Below are 22001 nucleotides of genomic sequence, written 5' to 3'. Positions count from 1 at the left end.
ACGTGATTGTTGTTTATTTCATAAACCCTAGATACATATTTATAGTCCGTAGACTTTCTAACGTGGGAATAATCCCAACCGGGCACGAGCCAAACTCTAACTAATCGATACGTATCCTACTATATTACAGATACACGGGCAAACTAGCCCAAACTTTGCATATATGGCCGATTCACGTATATTCTTCCATGTATATTCTTCAAGCCCATCTTGATCGCGGCCCACCTCTGACTCGGTCAAATTCTGGTGATAACAGAGGCGCACGAGAGAATGAGAGTGAAAGAAAGAGATGGTTAGCGTGAGCTTTTCTTTTTTTTCGCTCGTTCCATTCCTTCTCTCCAACCGAACACAAGAACGAGGACTGGGTGCGAAACCGTCCCGTTCCATTCCACCAAATTCCAGAACCGAACACACCCGTATGCAACGACTAACCCTAGCTGCAGCTGCAATACGACCAAGGTTTAAAATAGCACACTATTTCTCCGTTAATAGCGCGCTAGCTTATCTAGAGAGTCCACACTAAGTTTTAGTAATTTTGCTCGATGTGGCGCTATTTGCAAAATATGATGAAACTTCATAGCGTTACCGCGCTATTTTTTTCAGGCAAGTTGCTTTCACTTTTTCGTGGTGATGACCTGTAATTTGTTGGTTCCACTTCTAAATCAGTAAGATAGTATCGCTAATGTTAATAATTTTTAATAAATAATTTATACTATGTTGTTGCCTTGTGAAATGCTGATGTTAGCCTTCTAAAATATTTGAGATCTATTTTTATATGTGGTAATATATGTATGATTCAGTCATTTTTAGACTATATATATATATCCATTCTTTCTAGTAAAATTATTTATTTTTAGGCTATATTTAGTATTATTTTGAAAAGGCTATTTAAAATGTACTATTAGTACGACATTTCATTTAGCACCCTATTTTAAACTTTGAATACGACTGGAGTATGATTCCATTCAATATGATCCAGATCTTGGTGATTAACTGTACACACGGTCGAGGGTGTGCGGGTGCTCGTGCTATGGCGCCATTTGTGCAAGTGAAAGGATGACTAACAAGAGTTTAAAATCTGTTTGACGACCTAGTATAAGAGTTCTGAACTCGTGATCACAAGTATTTAAGGCATTACTAGACTGAGTTCAAACAAAGTTGTGTTTTAGGCAAACTCTGCATAATTTTTTTGACATTAACTTTGCATAATTGTTGTGAATCCTGTCAGAAAAAAAACCATGAAATAGTTTCTGGGGGGTCTCATCAGTTTAGGCTCGGAGTTGGAGTACGAGCTGGACTCCAGGCACGCGTGCAGTCCATGGTTTCGATCCGGACGTGTGTGTACATGAGCAGTTCTGGGTGTTACGAATGTGATCGGTTTTGACTCCGAGTCAGAGCAGAAGTTGGAGTCCAGGCCAGGTATCTAGGCGTGCAGTCTACGTTCTCCGGGCGCCTACATAAGGGCAGTAAACTAGCTACGTTTACCGGAGCTCAATTACTCAACTCGTTGCGCTTATTCCTTCCACGGGGACTACACCAGCGCGAATCGAATCGTCTTGTTCTGCGACTGCGATGGCTGCTTCCACGAGTGGGAGCGGCGGCGGCCACCGGAATCAGGCTGTCTGGCCTGCCTACATGGCGCGCTACGAGCCGCTGGCGAGGCTGGGCGCGGGCATGAACGGCGAGGTGTTCAAAGCGTGGGACACCAAGGAGAACCGGGTCGTCGCCGTGAAGCGGCTCAGCAGGACCGGGATCGACGCCGGCGACGACTTAATCTTTTCCGGCCTTCAAGAGGTCTGGCGGGAGTGCAGGTGTCTGAGGACGTGCGACGGCATCCCCTCCGTCGTGAAGCTCCTGGATAAAGTCGTCCCCAAAGTCAATTCCGACTACTCCTTCCTCATCATGGAGTACGCCGGCCGCCTCAACCTACGCGGCTACATGCAGCGCCGTGCCCATCGCCATCGTCGGTTCTCCGAGGCCGAGGTGTGCCGGATCATGAAGGAGCTCCTGGAGGGGGTCAACTCCGTGCACGGCACCGGCGTCATGCACCTGGACATCAGGCCCGAGAACGTCATCCTCGACGACGGCACGGAGGACAGGACGGAGAGGAGGCCCAAGAACAAGAAGGGGGCGATCCAAGACGGCCAGCTCAAGGAGGATGACATCGTCTACAAGATTGGAGGCTTCGGGATCTCCCGGAAGAAAGAGCGCAGCCCGAAGCAGCCCGAGGTGACAATTGCGACAGCGTACAGCGCGCCGGAGCTCCTCCTGCACTCGTGCGAGTACGACGAGCACGCGGACACGTGGGGGCTCGGATGCATAATGGCCGACCTCCTCTCGGGCACCGGCATGCCCACCTTTGGCCCCGACGACTCGGAAGAAAAGATCATGAGCAAAGTGTTCCGCGTCGTCGATCCTAAGTGTAAGAAGATCAATGACTGGGCTGGGTACTCGAGGATAGCGGCGGAGTGGAAGTCGAAGCTGCCCGGAAAAAACAAGTCGAAGCTGCCAAGGATAGCGGCAGGGTTGAAGACGAAGATACTCGGGGATCCTCTTCGGCGCCGGTTCCCCTTATGGAGACTGTCGTCCGCCGGCTTCGAGGTGCTCAGCGGGCTCCTAGAGAGTAACCCGGCGAAGCGGCTCACCGCAGCCGAGGCGCTGGAGAAGCCTTGGTTCCACCAGGACAGACGGTGACGCCGTGGGTTGGAGGCTGCTTTTCTTACTGTCGTGCTTCTAGCTAGGGTTCTTAGTTTGAGAATAGATAGAGGATCTGGACCCCTACATGTAAACTCTGTGTACGCATGTGATACAATCAATATATGTACTAGTTTACCTTATGATATTCAGATATTGATTGATTGGTTCATGGCTGCATTTACCAGTTCCCTTTTGTTCATCCTATTCCTACCATCGGGTAGTCATAGCCAGAGGTTGATGCAAAATAAGAATAATGCGGCTTCAGATCACTTCCGAATCTGTTGAATCATGCATGGGGGGAGAGACAAGAAATTAGCTGTTATTTGATAGTTATTGTTTCACGAGGGTATTTCTCAAAAGTTGATTGTAGAAAATGTCTACGAAGAAGAGAGATCAAAGATGTGTTCACAAATTTCATACGAATGGTAAATAGATTGAGATTGTTGCATATATCATTTTTGTTAAAGAAATACATATTTATAAATTTGTTAACTTTTATCTTACCACTGGAGTACTGTTCCACTCACTTGGTTCAAATCTTAGTGGCAGGAAACAAGTCTTATAAGATATACAAATTCGAAGCCTCCAGTATAAGAATGGCCACTTGGATTTGAAAGTTCGAAATGGTTAATTATACTGTTGAGTAGTTTTTTCTAACATGTGTATGCTAGTGTGATAGATCCATTTATGAAATACAATAACTACGGTAGTCAAAACGAAGGAATTAAAAAAATTAGGGAAGCCCTCATAAATTCCAACCAAGTATCTCTTGAAAATAAAGAGTTCCTGTACAAACACATTGTCAGCAAATAAGATGTGTTGTGGTCTTCGGTAACAAAATAAGCCTAATCTAGAGCCCAATATAAGAAACTGAAGGAGGTTGCATCCACAGGGATGCAGACTATTTGCTAGTTGGATATTAGAATTTGTGACAGTGCATGAATACCCATCCAAGATGGTAACAACCAAATAGCTATACATGTTTAGTGTATTCACGACATTGTGATTATAGTCCCACCAGTATTGCTTTTCCGTGACCATATTCAGCTACGATTAATTATTATTTTTAGGTAATAGATAGAATAGCAACTCTCCTGGCGTTTGAACCTCATGGTGCACACAGCCGATTATTGCAATGTTCTGGTTCAACAAAGTCTCAAAACAAAAGCCAAAAGGTTAAAAGCAACAGACACCAATACCCTGAAAAATCAGGAGATAATTAAGCACGTTGTACTATCATATGAGTGACCCGCTTATGGTAAGAGACAACATTATTTCTACACCTAATGACCTGAACACAACTTAACATAGCACTAAGTACTTGTAACCAAGAGTTCAGACTTCCAAAGGGGGGGGGGCGTGGGAGAATTGGACAATACTATTTAATCATTTTTTGATTTAGGGAAATGAAACTATGAGATACCATCTAATTATATGGAAAAAGAATCGCTCTAATAATAAATTACTGAATTTAAGCAATCTAGAAGCAACACTGTGTAATATAATAATAAAAATAGAAAACTTAAGTGGTACATAGGAAAAATGATATATCTCGAAGTTCAAATCATTATAGGACACTAATCTCCGTGGAAAATCAAGTCCACATGATCCCAATGATCTTGCTTCATGTCCTTGATCTTTACGAACAAAGCACAAATTCCTCCACTACACTACAACAAGGTAGACAGGCCCTATCGTTTTAAACATCGATGTACACATCTAAACGCCACGCTCGTGATGACTCGGGAAATAAAAACTGCTAGGGGAAAAGTGCAAGAGAAGACGAAAGATTTATGAGGGTTCTGATAGAACGCCTCAAGGCCTTTGGATATTCTATGGATGACTTGAACGGGATTAGTACCGTGATAGCCACCCATCAAATATTTTTAGAGGAAGGAGATCAACCAGTTGCAGAGTACCAAAGGAGGCTCAAACCACAAACGAATGAGGTGGTGAGAAAAGAAAATAATTCGTCCTAGATGCAGGTATTATATATCATGTGAAGGAGAGTGATTGGGTAAGTCTAGTCCATTGTGTTCTTGAAAAGGGGGGATTTACTGTTGTAGCTAATGAGCATATTGAGCTAATCCCAACTAGGACTGTTGTTAGACATAGGATGTCTATTCATTTCAGGAAACTAAATAAAGAGACAAGAAAGGATCACTATTCATTGCCATTTATAGATCAAACACTTCAGAGGCTCGCTAAACACTCTCACTTTACTTGGATGGATATTCCGGATTCTCTCAAATTGTTGTTCATCCTGAAGACCAACTTAAAAACACTTTCACTTGCCCATTTGATTTCCATTCTTACCGTCGAATGCCATTCAGTCTATCTAATGCACCTGCTACTTTTCAGAGATGTATGACTCCTATTTTTGCTGATTATGTTGAAGAAATAATGAAAATTTTCATGGAGGATTTTTCTATCTATGGCACTTCATTTAATCATTATCTCCATAATCTTGAAAAAAAATTGCAGGGATGTGAAGACACTAGCCTTGTCTTGAACTGGGAGAAATGCTTCTTCATGGTAAGAGAGTGGATAGTAATTGATCACAAAATCTCATGTAAATGTATGGAGGTCGACAAATCAAGAAAAAATGAAGCAGTAGAAAGATTACCACCTCCTCAAGACATCAAAGGTATACGCAGTTTCCTTTGTCATGCAGGTTTCTATAGAAGGTTTATAAAGAACTTCTCTAAAATTTCAAAACCTCTAGCTAACCTCTTGCAAAATAATGTTCGTTTTAACTTTGCTGAAAGTTGCCTTGTTGCCTTCAACACTCTTAAAAAAGCCTTATTAGATGCTCCTATTATCAAACCTCTCATTTGGGACAATCCTTTTGAACTCTTATGGGAGGCTAGTAATGAAGCTGTAGGAGCTATTCTTGGCCATCGCAATGGTGCTAACTTTAATATCATTCACCTTGCTAGTCACACTCTTAATGAAGCACAAAGGAATTATCCCATGGTAGAAAAGAAACTCGTTGATGTCATTTTCTCCTGCGATAAGTTTAGATCTTACGTATCTGATGCTTTAGTTAAAGTTCACATGGATCATGATGGTTTAAAAGAAATCCTTGAAAAAAAGCTAATGTTAAACCTAGAATGATTCGTTGGATTTTGTTACTGCAAGAATTTGAGTTGCAGATAGCTCAAAGAAAGGAGGAACCACCAAAACCACGAGAAAAGGCTGTGGACCAGGAACTCAAGAAAAATGTGTCAACCATACATATTCCTTCATATACAATAGAACATAAAAATTCCTTCAAAAAATAGAACATAAAAATAATTACTCGTATTCATTGTGCGATTATCTCAAGTTTGTAGTGCATCAAGTCATGACCCCTCGGAAGAAGAGAACTTCAGTGAAGCTGGAGGAGATAGACTCCCCAGACGACCCTTCTTAGATTTTAGTAATTAGGTTAGGTAATCTATAGTTATTTTCATTTTTAGTAACTAAATTTATAGTTTCATTTTCGTTTCCTTTTTTCCTTGAGTTTTTTTGACATGGATGATAGGTTTTGGAGCTTGGCACAACCGCACCGTACGGCGAGACACCGCCGTACGAACGCTCATCAAACTCCCGGAAGCCTCGGACCACTGGTGATATAAGTGGTACATGGTACGACAGGCTGTCACTGTTGGAGATATGCCCAAGAGGCATAATAAATGGTTATTATATATCTTTGTGTTTATGATAATGTTTACATACCATGCTATAATTGTATTAACCGAAACATTGATACATGTGTGTTATGTGAACAACAAGGAGTCCCTAGTAAGCCTCTTGTATAACTAGCTTGTTGATTAATAGATGATCATGGATTCATGATCATGAACATTGGATGTTATTAATAACAAGGTTATGTCATTATATGAATGATGTAATGGACACACCCGATTAAGCGTAGCATAAGATCACGTCATTAAGTTATTTGCTATAAGCTTTTGATGCGTGCAGTTAACACACGTCCGTTGGGAACCCCAAGAGGAAGGTGTGATGCGTACAGTAGCAAGTTTTCCCTCAGTATGAAACCAAGGTTTATCGAACCAGTAGGAGTCAAGGATCACGTGAAGGTCGTTGGTGACGGAGTGTAGTGCGGCGCAACACCAGGGATTCCGGCGCCAACGTGGAACCTGCACAACACAATCAAAGTACTTTGCCCCAACGTAACAGTGAGGTTGTCAATCTCACTGGCTTGATGTAAACAAAGGATTAACCGTATAGTGTGGAAGATGATGTTTGTTTGCGAAGAACAGTAAAGAACAAGTATTGCAGTAGATTGTATTTCAAAGTAAAGAATGGACCGGGGTCCACAGTTCACTAGTGGTGTCTCTCCCATAAGATAAATAGCATGTTGGGTGAACAAATTACAGTTGGGCAATTGACAAATAAAGAAGGCATAACAATGCACATACATATATCATGATGAGTACTATGAGATTTAATCAGGGCATTACGACAAAGTACATAGACCGCTATCCAGCATGCATCTATGCCTAAAAAGTCCACTTTCAGGTTATCATCCGAACCCCTTCCGGTATTAAGTTGCAAGCAACAGACAATTGCATTAAGTGTGGTGCGTAATGTAATCAACACAAATATTCTTAGACAAAGCATCGATGTTTTATCCCTAGTGGCAACAGCACATCCACAACCTTAGAACTTTCTGTCACTGTCCCAGATTTAATGGAGGCATGAACCCACTATCGAGCATAAATACTCCCTCTTGGAGTTACAAGTATCAACTTGGCCGGAGCCTCTACTAGCAACGGAGAGCATGCAAGAACATAAACAACACATATGATAGATTGATAATCAACTTGACATAGTATTCAATATTCATCGGATCCCAACAAACACAACATGTAGGATTACAAATAGACGATCTTGATCATGATAGGCAGCTCACAAGATTAACATGATAGCACAATGAGGAGAAGACGACCATCTAGCTACTGCTATGGACCCATAGTCCAGGGGTGAACTACTCACACATTGATCCGGAGGCGATCATGGCGATGAAGAGCCCTCCGGGAGATGATTCCCCTCTCCGGCAGGGTGCCGGAGGCGATCTCCTGAATCCCCCGAGATGGGATTGGCGGCGGCGGCGTCACAGTAAGGTTTTCCGTATCGTGGCCCTCGGTACAGAGGGTTTCGCGACGAAATCTTTAAGTAGGCGGAAGGGCGGAGCCGGAGGAGTCACGGGGGCCCCACACGCTAGGGCCGCGCGGGCCCCCCTTAGGCCGCGCCGCCCTAGTGTGGCGGCGCCCCGTGGCCCCACTTCGTTTCTCCTTCGGTCTTCTGGAAGCTTTGTGGAAAAATAAGACCCTGGGCGTTAATTTCATCCAATTCCGAGAATATTTCCTTTGTACGATTTCTGAAATAAAAAACAGCAGAAAACAGCAACTGGCTCTTCGGCATCTCGTCAATAGGTTAGTGTCGGAAAATGCATAATAATGACATATAATGTGTATAAAACATGTGAGTATCATCATAAAAGTAGCATGGAACATAAGAAATTATAGATACGTTTGAGACGTATCAGCTTTCGATACATAGTTACCTAGTCCTTTCGACCATGAGATCATGTAAATCACTTATACCGGAAAGATACTTTGATTACATCAAACGCCACTGCGTAAATGGGTGTTTATAAAAGTGGGATTAAGTATCCGGAAAGTATGAGTTGAGTCATATGGATCAACAGTGGGATTTGTCCATCCCGATGACGGATAGATATACTCTGGGCCCTCTCGGTGGAATGTCGTCTAATAGCTTGCAAGCATATGAATGGTTCATAAGAGACCACATACCACGGTACGAGTAAAGAGTACTTGTCATGAGACGAGGTTGAACGAGGTATAGAGATGCCGATGATCAAACCTCGGACAAGTAAAATATCGCGTGACAAAGGGAATCGGTATCGTAGGGAAATGGTTCATGTTAGAGAGGAACGCATGAAGGAACTCCATGCAAATGGATTTTTGGAGTCATTTGATTTTTGAATCGTTTGGCGCTTGCAAATCTTTTCTAAAGAGAATGACTAAAATACCGTTCATAGGCCAAGAGTTGAAACGGGCAACTAACTTAGTGGAAATATACATGATGATGTATGTGGTTCACTCGGGCATAGTTGTGTGCGGGAGATTCTTCTACTTCATGAAAACTTCCAATAATGAATTGAGTATATATGTGGATATATTCGATAAGGAAGAAGTTTGAAACATTTGAATGGATTCAAATAAATTTCAGCATGAAGTGGAAATCATCGTAATAGAAAAGTCAAATATCTATGATTGGATTATAGTGGAAATATTTGAATTACGAGTTTTAGCGAACATCTAAGAGAGTTATGAAGTTGTTCTACAACTCACGTTTCTTGGAGTATCATAGTGATGATGGAGTATCCGAGAGATGTATCCAAACCTTGTTGGATCAATGATGAGATAAAATAAAATGACGCCATTATATTTTTGTGGATTATGCTTTAGAGACTACCACTTTTACATCGAATAGAGCATCATCATGATCCGTTGAAATGACACCATACGAGTTATGGCATGGGTATGAACCCTAATAGTCCTTTCTTAAATTTTGGTATGCATAGCATAAGGTAAATAAATTTACAACCAAAATCGGATGAATATCTTTGTTGGTTATCCCAAAGAATTAATTGGGAATTCTTTCCACTATGAAGTAAAAGACAAAAGTATTTGTTAATGTTACTTGCTTATTTCCAAGAAATTGTTTTCTAGCTAAGTATTTAAGTGGGAGGACAATAGAACTTGATAAGGTTTATGAACCTGAGCATAATGATCAGAGTAGCGCAGCATCGAAATTGGTTCCGGAAGCAACCACGACGATCATGGCTCCCATGTCTACAAAATGTTATAGTCATGGAGATCAAAGTACATATTGAACCTTGTAGGTATGGTTTACTTTGTGATCAAATAAATGATTTGTGAACAAAGGATTGATTTTGAACAATGATAAACCAACTACAAACAAAGAAGTTATGATGGGCCCTGACTCCGTTAAAATGGCTATACGCCATGAAATCCAAGATAGATGAATACTTTTTGAAAGTAAATGGATCTATAAAATTGATGAACTTGGATGGAATATGTCACATCCCAAATTTTTCCAAAGTTTAGAATGTGAAATAAAAATAAAATCTAAGGTTGTTTGTTTGTCTTGGTTGAAAAATTCACAAAAAAATTAAAACTTTAAAGAGTTTTCAAAATGCGTGCATTGCATTCATAAGAATCATGGCATATTTGCATTCACTAGGAAATTTTTTCTGAACTTTAAATTTATAAGGAAACCTTAAACCCGAAGTAATGCAAATACAACCTTATAAGCCTATGTGCCAATTTCAAGTTAACAAAAATGTTTTGACTTAAAAGTAGTTCCAAAATATTCTACTTTGAATAAGGAATTCACTGATATTTTATTTGTATCTTTTTGACTTAGTTTAAGTCATTTTTGAAGAAAAATTCTTTTCAAATCAAATCCAAATACTAATTCAGAAAATAAAACAGAATAAAAAAAGAATAAAACAAAAAGCGGGGCACCAGCCAGGCAACTCAAACGAGTTAGCCCAGACAGGCCATGGACGCATGCGTGCACGCCCACGGAAATCAAGCGACGCAGGCACGCAGCAGCAACCGTCCGGTCCAGGTCCGCGTCCGCGTTTCTTTTTCTCTTCTTCTTCATGTGCGGGCCCCACCGCCATGTCATCATCTTCTTCAAGGCTGGAGGCGAACGGACTAGTCGCACGACCTCTGCGTTTTTCAGTTTCTTTGCAATTCCTCTCGACTTGATTCCCGACGATTTAAGACACCATTTAACGAGCCGTTTGATCCTACTTAAGCCCCACTCTCTCCTCCGTAATATCCCCCAAACAACACACACCGAGAGCCCCCAGGCTGCTCGAATTCAAGCTCGAAAGTCCGCGGTACCGTCGCAGTTTATCGTCGAATTTGGTAAGCTCGGTCCGCCGTTTGACCTCTAGTTTCTTCCAAACATCCTATTTCTCCCTTTCGCACCTCTCAGAGTTTGTTTCATGAAGTTTGGTGCACTAGAGTGACGGCTTCATCTTCGACTGTGGCACCGACCGCGGGAAGGATTTTTCTTGGCCGAGCGATTTCGGAAGAAGTACTGTACCTAGACGTCCGTTTCTCCTTCTACAACTCCATCGACGCCGGAAGCCCGTCGTCAACGTCTTCGTCAACTCCTGTACTGCACCGACCCTTCCGACATCGCCGTCGACCACCTGTGCCATCAGCGGTATCGTCTTCGTCTGGTGTTGTTTTCTTCTTGGTACACATACACCTAGTACTAGAACATCAACATTGTGCAGCTACGGCAAGGTTTTAGATGAAGCAACCTACTGATTCACGTAATTGAATCGATGCCGTCTCAATACATAAGAAACACACGACATTGTCCTAGCTTATCTACTACTAGTAATTCAGCTTGTACGTCATTTTGGACAGATTTCATGGAAATTTTGAAATTCCATATCATTTAAATTACCGGTTCGAAAGATATAAATAAAGTATCCCTGGATTCAGAAAAATGTATAGAATAAGCTAGACACATCATATTACACTTTTGCATCATGTTCATTCACAGTTTTTGCAGAACACACAATTAGAGTATTTTCGCTATGAAATGAGTTATATAAAAGATTTTCGAGAGATCCCTTTTGCGGTTAGTGGATAATCAAATCCTCTGTACAGTAATATAATAAAAAAAATCATTAGTCTCTGTTATTTTAATTCTATATTTTATATAGTGTTGTAGACCTTTCTAGTGTTAGAAAATGTTTTACATAAAGTAAACAACACTAAAATTTGAACCATGGGATCATACGTATAGTGACAACCAGAAAACATACTAAGTTGGGTTCATCATGTTTAACTCCCATGATGCATTCATATTTAATTTGTGCTTGCCTATATGTTTGTATGTGTTTATGGTGTGATATTATGTTTGTAGATTGTGGTTGCTCCGATTGCAACGAGTGTTTTTGCGACGAGTGTACCAACTCATCCCCGTGCTAAGGTAAGTGTCACTTTTTCACTATCCTACTGTTTCCTAAATATAATCTAGGATTTCACTAGTAGTGCATGTGTAGGATTATTTTTATTATGCTATGTGTCTTGCTATGATTTGATTTCCCTTTTTCACCGTAAGTAGAGTTCCTAGATATGTGGATAGATACGTGGCTGAGATATCATGGCAATTTTAGATGAGGTAAAAAGATATGTTTTCCATAATGAAAACAACTTGGTTCACGAAAAACCTAGACATATTGGTATGATGGGGGCGTTTGCATGGTGAATAATGGTGGGGATCGTCGTCCAGAAATCAAAGAGAATGGACTTTTTTTTTCTCGTTAAGGAATCGTAAATAGCTAGAGTTCCTTACATTGGTACTACCGTAGGCGGACTAGCATTATGTATAGGGAGTTTACCCTTACATTGGTACTGCCGTAGGTGGACTAGCATTATGTATAGACAACTTATCCTTACATTGGTACTACCGTAGGCAGACTAGCATTATGTATCGGGAGCTTACCCTTACATTGGTGCTGCCGTAGGTGGACTAGCATTATGTACAGGCAATTTACCCTTACATTGGTACCTCCATTGGTGGACTAGCATTATGTATAGGAGATCCTCCTTACATTGGTACCCCTTGGTGTGCTAGTATTATGTATAGGGATTCTATAACAAGAATTCATTTTGATACATACACAATTAAACCGAAGGAAGACCATGTTGCAATATGCATATAATTGATAGGTGTCTTTTACGCCCACCCAACAGTGACATCTTGCCAATACAATTCAAGTGTATTGACCCTTTGTGGCTGCAACGTTTCATGTTGCAGGTTATTTTCTGACTAAGGAATCAATGAATTAGGATCACGAGTCTTCGCTCAACATGTCTGCCTGTGGCATCATGAAGACAGATGGCTCCATGCTTTAAGTTTACTTTACCGTTGTGAACTCTGAATAAGTGCTAGCTGAGAGCTATGCAAGTTGTAATGAACTATTTTATTTTACTGGATCATGCGATGTAATATTGACCTTTGCTATTTGGTATTACATCTTAAACTGTGTGTGCTAGCAGTTCGATCCGGGACTAGCACTGTTACACAGGGATCGGCACCCTAGCGGGTGAGGTCACTACAGAATATCCTTGAATAAGCTCGACTTGTCGAAAAGTAGTTTACGACAAAGTTCAAAGAGTTGACTATGATAAGATTAGATCTTTCGTAGCGATGCTTATAGTCTATGTGGATTATTCTGGTAATCGCTACATATTTCTTTTATGAGATATGCTAGTAGGATGGCAAAATACATTACTTAACAGAAGTGTGTATTAAAGGTGTATACAAGATACAACCAAGAGTTTTGCTAGTCCGTGGAATACTAGATAGGTATACGAACTTAAATTGGATGAAGTGAGTATCACGGAGTTGGAATCTTCACCGGATGAAATAGTCAAAGAGTTTTTGATTTCATCAGAAACGATGAAGATGCTTGCATTTGCAAGAAATTAAGTGGGAGCGCTGAGACATATTTATAATACTTTATGTAGATGACATATAGTTGATATAAATGATGTAATTATATACTTGATTATAAAAGGTTTCATTGAGAATTAACTTCAATGAAAGAGAATATGGACTGAAACATATTTAGTGTCAAGATCTATGAAGATGGATTGAAACACATAATAAGTTTAAGTCAAAGTACATAGAAAGGATATTGAAGTAGTTCAATATAGAAATATTAAGAAAATGTTCTTGTCATGTGAAGTTTTAACAAGACTTGAGTGTATCTGACACTCAATGAGTAAAAACACATGAGTGATTTTAGATCACAATTAATATGTACAAAATCAGATGTCTTGAGCTCTAAAATGTTGGGAGCATATACCAGAATGATTCATGTGATGATCATTGACAAACACTAAGAATATCCATGTGTGCTTTAGAAGAACCAAGGATATATATATAGTTTTATATGGGTAATGACAAACAAAATCGCTGTAAAGTGTTGCACCGATATTAGTTTGGTCACATATAAAAAATAAAAAAATCAATCTCAATTAGGCTAAGTGTTATTAAAAAGGTAGCACAATGCTAGATTTAGAAGAGTTCTAAATATTGTGACGGATTCTACAAAAGAAGGCAGAGTATGTCATTGTTTTGACAATGATTGAGGATGTTGAGTCAAGAAGTTCTTTGAGAACTTGGTGTAGTTCCGATAGTGTCAGAACTTTGAAGCTATATTGTGTGTGACAATATTAGTGACATATTTCAGACCGCGGAATTAAGGTTCCACCAGAAGACCAAACATATTTAATGCCGACTCATTTGGAAAATGAGTGATGCATGAAGACGCAAATGAATTGCAAAATACATACGTTTCTGAATGTGTCAGAACCGTTGACTGAAACCTCTCCCATGAGCAAAACATGATAAAGCACCAGAAGGCCAAGGTGTTATATCTTTACATATGTAAACTAGATTATTGACTCTAGTGCAAGTGGGAGACTGTTGGAGATATGCCCAAGAGGCAATAATAAATGGTTATTATATATCTTTGTGTTTATGATAATGTTTACATACCATGATATAATTGTATTAACCGAAACATTGATACATGTGTGTTATGTGAACAACAAGGAGTCCCTAGTAAGCCTCTTGTATAACTAGCTTGTTGATTAATAGATGATCATGGTTTCATGATCATGAACATTGGATGTTATTAATAATAAGGTTATGTCATTATATGAATGATGTAATGGACACACCCGATTAAGCGTAGCATAAGATCACGTCATTAAGTTATTTGCTATAAGCTTTCGATACATAGTTACCTAGTCCTTTCGACCATGAGATCATGTAAATCACTTATACTGGAAAGATACTTTGATTACATCAAACGCCACTGCGTAAATGGGTGGTTATAAAGGTGGGATTAAGTATCCGGAAAGTATGAGTTGAGGCATATGGATCAACGAGTGGGATTTGTCCATCCCGATGACGGATAGATATACTCTGGACCCTCTCGGTGGAATGTCGTCTAATAGCTTGCAAGCATATGAATGGTTCATAAGAGACCACATACCAAGGTACGAGTAAAGAGTACTTGTCATGAGACGAGGTTGAACGAGTTATAGAGATGCCGATGATCAAACCTCGGACAAGTAAAATATCGCGTGACAAAGGGAATCGGTATCGTATGTAAATGGTTCAGTCGATCACTAAAGTCATCGTTGAATATGTGGGAGCCATTATGGATCTCCGGATCCCGCTATTGGTTATTGGTCGGAGAGAGGTCTCAACCATGTCTACATAGTTCGCGAACCGTAGGGTGACACACTTAAGGTTTGATGTCGTTTAAGTAGATATGGAAATATGGAATGGAGTTCGAAGTTTTGTTCGGAGTCTCGGATGGGATCCAGGACATCACGAGGAGGTCCGGAATGGTCCGGGGAATAAGATTCATATATAGGAAGTCATTTTCTAGTTTTGAAAATGATCCGGTATTTTTTCTGGAAGGTTCTAGAAGAGTCCGGAAGGGACTCCACCCACCTTGGCCGGCTAGCCTAAGGGAGAAGGAGTCCCAAGTGGACTCCTCCACATGATGGCTGGCCACCCCACCAAAGGAAAGGGGGGAGTCCCACTCCCCCTAGGTTTGGTCATATGGAAGGTTTTATGTTGGGGTCTTATTCGGAGACTTTTGACCTAATCTTTGGGGTTTTCCACCTATATAAAGAGAGGAGGGGAGGGGCTGGCCGGCCACTCTTGCCACCACCTTGGCCTCACCCCTTTGAGGGCCGGCGCCCAAGCCCCCTCTCCCAAACCCTAGCTACCTCTCCTCCACATACAACTCCTGCATACGCTTAGGCGAAGCCCTGCCGGAGTTCTCCACCATCACCGCCACCACGCCGTCGTGCTGCCGAGATTCCAAGGAGGATCTACTACTTCCGCTGCCCGCTGGAACGGGGAGAAGGACGTTGTCTTCATCAACACCGAACGTGTGACCGAGTACGGAGGTGCTGCCCGATTGTGGCACCGTCAAGATCTTCTACGCGCTTTTGAAAGCGGCAAGTGATCTTCTACCGCAGCAACAAGAGCCTCCTCTTGTAGGCTTTGGAAATCTTCAAGGGTTAGTCTCGTTCATCCCCTCGTTGCTCCCATCTTCTAGATTGCATCTTGGCTTGGATTGCGTTCTCGCGGTAGGAAAATTTTTGTTTTCTATGCTAAGAATCCCATCAGTGGTATCAGAGCCGTGTCTATGCATAGATGGTTGCACGAGTAGAACACAATTGTTTTGTGGGCGTTGATGCTTTGTTGTCTTTAGTTCGAGTACTTTGCATCTTTGTGGCATGGTGGGATGAAGCGGCTCGGGCTAACTTTACATGACCGCGTTCATGAGACTTGCTCCACGTTCGACATGCAACTTGTATTGCATAAGTGGCTTTGCGGGTGTCTGTCTCTCCCACCATAGTGAATATTCAATTTACTCTTTCTATTGACAACACTAGTATCACCGTTCTGGTTCATGTTCGTAGGTAGATTGGATCTTACTCGAAAACCCTAAACCACGTAAAATATGCAAACCAAATTAGAGACGTCTAACTTGTTTTTGCAGGGTTTGGTGATGTGATATGGCCATGATGTGATGATGAATATGTATGAGATGATCATTATTGTATTGTGGCAACCGGCAGGAGCCTTATGGTTGTCATTAAATTTCATGTTGAGTATTTTTTCAAAGTAGTTGTAATAGTTGCTACATGAGGTGAACAACCATGAAGACGGCGCCATGGACCTTGAAGCTACGCCGACGATGATGGAGATCATGCCCGTTGATGATGGAGATCATGTCCGTGCTTTGGAGATGAAGATCGAAGGCGCAAAGACTAAAGGGCCATATCATATCACATAAATTGCATGTGATGTTAATCCTTTATGCATCTTATTTTGCTTAGAACGCGACGGTAGCATTATAAGATGATCCCTCACATTAATATCAAGATAATAAAGTGTTCTCCCCTCGTATGCACCGTTGATATAGTTCGTCGTTTCGAAGCATCTCGTGATGATCGGATGTGATAGACTCAATGTTCACATACAACGGGTGTAAGCCATGTTGCACACGCGGAATACTTGGGTTTGCTTGACGAGCCTAGCATGTACAGACATGGCCTCGGGACAACGGAAACCGAAAGGTTGAACATGAGTCATATGGATGATATGATCAACATGTTGATGCTCACCATTGAAGCTACATCATCTCACGTGATGATCGGTTTTGATGTAGTGGATTTGGATCGTGTACCACTTAACAACTATGAGGGATGTTGTATTAAGTGGGAGTTCATTAGTAATTAGATTAAAACATGAACTAATTATCATAAACTTAGTCTGAGTAGTATTTTGAATTAATTTTGTAGTATTGGCATCCGTTTTTCTACCATGCGCTAGTCTTGTAATTGAGATAGAAATACTGTTAAGTCTGACAAGAAACTTTACGGACTGGTACCGTATTGTTAAAGAATCAAGAAATGATTAAGTCCTATTGCAAACTTTTAGTAAACCTCACATTGTTGATTTAAAGAGCTATGGTTTCAGTTAGTACCTAAAGTCATCTTGTCTCCGTGAAACTTGAAGTTCAAATCTGTTTGAAAAGTAAGTTTTCAGAAATAATCAAAGGTATGAGATATATGTGATATCTAAGACCTTATTGCAAGATGATAGAATATAATTTGGTGAGACTACATAAACTCATAAGTTTTTTTGGGAATGTACGAAGGTTGAAGACGCAAGACGTCCCAATCCTCCAACTATTGGGGCACTAACGATATTCGCATATCCATGAAGTAATCGTCCTTAGTTTGCACCGTTGTTAAAGACTCGTCGTTTCGAATACTAAGGTATAGATTCTACGTGTGCATACAACGGGCGCAAACCAGATTTGCACATGCGAATACTGAGGTTAAACTTTACGAGCCTAGCATATACAGACATGGTCTTGGAAAGTCGTCATGAATTGATGGATAAAATTATGAGTGAAATTGTTCATCATATTACAAAGTTACTAATAGTGAAATCTGCAACACTTGTCATATGATGATCAACTTCAGAACCTCAAGGTTATTGGTATTTGACCAACAAACCTAGAAGTTATTGATGTTGAAGTGTTTTTCTGAATAATGAGGAAAGCTAAAAGAGAAACTACGAAAGATATTTTGGCTGAAAGAAAGAAAAAGACTAGAAAAGTCTAGCCCAGGTGTATATAGATGATATACATGTTATGGATGTATTCCTTGGTTGGTCACATAATAAAATTCTTGGGTATTTGTACCAGATTGGTTGGTATGAGATGTCATACAATACAACGCAATACAAGAATACGATGGCCTAAGTGACTGATAAGGAATATGGTAAAAATGCACATTTGGAACATAATAAAGTGTTATTATGTTTGTCGTTGGCATTCTACCTAGCCCTTAGAATTTATAATAAAGAACTTAATAAATTGTTATTTTGCTCTGGTCAAATGAAAACAATGAGTTGTTGAAATTATGACATTACTCCATGTACGATGGATAAGTTATTATAAATCTTAATGGTGAAACACACATACATAACACTGACGCTAAAATGCCATAAGACAAATGATTTGAATTCCACTTATTTGTGGAACCGCCATTTAGATCATGTTAGAGAGGAACGCATGAAGGAACTCCATGCAAATGGATTTTTGCAGTCATTTGATTTTTGAATCGTTTGGCGTTTGCAAATCTTTTCTAAAGAGAATGACTAAAACCGTTCATAAGCCAAGAGTTGAAACGGGCAACTAACTTAGTGGAAATATACATGATGATGTATGTGGTTCACTGGGCATAGTTGTGTGCGGGAGATTCTTCTACTTCATGAAAACTTCCAATAATGAATTGAGTATATATGTGGATATATTCGATAAGGAAGAAGTTTGAAACATTTGAATGGATTCAAATAAATTTCAGCATGAAGTGGAAATCATCGTAATAGAAAAGTCAAATATCTATGATTGGATTATAGTGGAAATATTTGAATTACGAGTTTTAGCGAACATCTAAGAGAGTTATGAAGTTGTTCTACAACTCACGTTTATTGGAGTATCATAGTGATGATGGAGTATCCGAGAGATGTATCCAAACCTTGTTGGATCAATGATGAGATAAAATAAAATGACGCCATTATATTTTTGTGGATTATGCTTTAGAGACTACCACTTTTACACTGAATAGAGCATCATCATGATCCGTTGAAATGACACCATACGAGTTATGGCATGGGTATGAACCCTAATAGTCCTTTCTTAAATTTTGGTATGCATAGCATAAGGTAAATAAATTTACAACCAAAATCGGATGAATGTCTTTGTTGGTTATCCCAAAGAATTAATTGGGAATTCTTTCCACTATGAAGTAAAAGACAAAAGTGTTTGTTAATGTTACTTGCTTATTTCCAAGAAATTGTTTTCTAGCGAAGTATTTAAGTGGGAGGACAATAGAACTTGATAAGGTTTATGAACCTGAGCATAATGATCAGAGTAGCGCAGCATCGAAATTGGTTCCGGAAGCAACCACGACGATCATGGCTCCCATGTCTACAAAATGTTATAGTCATGGAGATCAAAGTACATATTGAACCTTGTAGGTATGGTTTACTTTGTGATCAAATAAATGATTTGTGAACAAAGGATTGATTTTGAACAATGATAAACCAACTACAAACAAAGAAGTTATGATGGGCCCTGACTCCGTTAAAATGGCTATACGCCATGAAATCCAAGATAGATGAATACTATTTGAAAGTAAATCGATCTATAAAATTGATGAACTTGGATGGAATATCCTTGAATAAGCTCGACTTGTCGAAAAGTAGTTTACGACAAAGTTCAAAGAGTTGACTACGATAAGATTAGATCTTTCGTAGCGATGCTTATAGTCTATGTGGATTATTCTGGTAATCGCTACATATTTCTTTTATGAGATATGCTAGTAGGATGGCAAAATACATTACTTAACAGAAGTGTGTATTAAAGGTGTATACAAGATACAACCAAGACTTTTGCTAGTCCGTGGAATACTAGATAGGTATACGAACTTAAATTGGATGAAGTGAGTATCACGGAGTTGGAATCTTCACCGGATGAAATAGTCAAAGAGTTTTTGATTTCATCAGAAACGATGAAGATGCTTGCATTTGCAAGAAATTAAGTGGGAGCGCTGAGACATATTTATAATACTTTATGTAGATGACATATAGTTGGATATAAATGATGTAATTATATACTTGATTATAAAAGGTTTCATTGAGAATTAACTTCAATGAAAGGGAATATGGACTGAAACATATTTAGTGTCAAGATCTATGAAGATAGATTGAAACACATAATAAGTTTAAGTCAAAGTACATAGAAAGCATATTGAAGTAGTTCAATATAGAAATATTAAGAAAATGTTCTTGTCATGTGAAGTTTTAACAAGACTTGAGTGTATCTGACACTCAATGAGTAAAAACACATGAGTGATTTTACATCACAATTAATATGTACAAAATCAGATGTCCTGAGCTCTAAAAAGTTAGGAGCATATACCAGAATGATTCATGTGATGATCATTGACAAACACTAAGAATATCCATGTGTGCTTTAGAAGAACCAAGGATATATATATAGTTTTATATGGGTAATGACAAACAAAATCGCTGTAAAGTGTTGCACCGATATTAGTTTGGTCACATATAAAAAAAATAAAAAAAAATCAATCTCAATTAGGCTAAGTGTTATTAAAAAGGTAGCACAATGCTAGATTTAGAAGAGTTCTAAATATTGTGACGGATTCTACAAAAGAAGGCAGAGTATGTCATTGTTTTGACAATGATTGAGGATGTTGAGTCAAGAAGTTCTTTGAGAACTTGGTGTAGTTCCGATAGTGTCGAACTTTGAAGCTATATTGTGTGTGACAATATTAGTGACATATTTCGGACCGCGGAATTAAGGTTCCACCGAAGACCAAACATATTTAATGCCGACTCATTTGGAAAATGAGTGATGCATGAAGACGCAAATGAATTGCAAAATACATACATTTCGAATGTGTCAGAACCGTTGACTGAAACCTCTCCCATGAGCAAAACATGATAAAGCACCAGAAGGCCAAGGTGTTATATCTTTACATATGTAAACTAGATTATTGACTCTAGTGCAAGTGGGAGACTGTTGGAGATATGCCCAAGAGGCAATAATAAATGGTTATTATATATCTTTGTGTTTATGATAATGTTTACATACCATGATATAATTGTATTAACCGAAACATTGATACATGTGTGTTATGTGAACAACAAGGAGTCCCTAGTAAGCCTCTTGTATAACTAGCTTGTTGATTAATAGATGATCATGGTTTCATGATCATGAACATTGGATGTTATTAATAATAAGGTTATGTCATTATATGAATGATGTAATGGACACACCCGATTAAGCGTAGCATAAGATCACGTCATTAAGTTATTTGCTATAAGCTTTTGATACATAGTTACCTAGTCCTTTCGACCATGAGATCATGTAAATCACTTATACCCAAAAGATACTTTGATTACATCAAACGCCACTGCGTAAATGGGTGGTTATAAAGGTGGGATTAAGTATCCGGAAAGTATGAGTTGAGGCATATGGATCAACAGTGGGATTTGTCCATCCCGATGACGGATAGATATACTCTGGACCCTCTCGGTGGAATGTCGTCTAATAGCTTGCAAGCATATGAATGGTTCATAAGAGACCACATACCACGGTACGAGTAAAGAGTACTTGTCATGAGACGAGGTTGAACGAGGTATAGAGATGCCGATGATCAAACCTCTGACAAGTAAAATATCGCGTGACAAAGGGAATCGGTATCGTATGTAAATGGTTCGATCGATCACTAAAGTCATCGTTGAATATGTGGGAGCCATTATGGATCTCCGCATCCCGCTATTGGTTATTGGTCGGAGAGAGGTCTCAACCATGTCTACATAGTTCGCGAACCGTAGGGTGACACACTTAAGGTTTGATGTCGTTTAAGTAGATATGGAAATATGGAATGGAGTTCGAAGTTTTGTTCGGAGTCTCGGATGGGATCCAGGACATCACGAGGAGGTCCGGAATGGTCCGGAGAATAAGATTCATATATAGGAAGTCATTTTCTAGTTTTGAAAATGAT

General features: G+C 39.7%; 1 protein-coding gene and 1 long non-coding RNA gene across 2 annotated transcripts; both read left to right on the top strand.

Moving 5' to 3' along the window:
• Positions 1–1572: 1572 nt before the first annotated feature.
• On the top strand, positions 1573–2694 carry LOC124647225 (putative cyclin-dependent kinase F-2). The gene has a single exon (XM_047187194.1). The coding sequence runs from the start codon at positions 1573–1575 to the stop codon at positions 2692–2694; it is 1122 nt and encodes a 373-aa protein (XP_047043150.1).
• Positions 2695–10439: 7745 nt separating this feature from the next.
• On the top strand, positions 10440–11780 carry LOC124705597. The gene is made up of 3 exons (XR_007004093.1): positions 10440–10694; positions 10781–10998; positions 11713–11780. It is a non-coding gene; the product is annotated as an uncharacterized LOC124705597 (long non-coding RNA).
• Positions 11781–22001: the final 10221 nt, after the last annotated feature.

The sequence above is a fragment of the Lolium rigidum genome, chromosome 4 (assembly GCF_022539505.1).
Source record: "Lolium rigidum isolate FL_2022 chromosome 4, APGP_CSIRO_Lrig_0.1, whole genome shotgun sequence".
Classification (NCBI taxonomy): Eukaryota; Viridiplantae; Streptophyta; class Magnoliopsida; order Poales; family Poaceae; genus Lolium; species Lolium rigidum.
Note: the sequence above shows the minus strand (reverse complement) of the source record. Positions and strands in the feature narration are given on the sequence as shown.

Coding starts and splice junctions, on each gene's coding strand:
- LOC124647225 (XM_047187194.1), top strand. CDS start 1,573: ATGGCTGCTTCCACGAGTGGGAGCGGCGGCGGCCACCGGAATCAGGCT.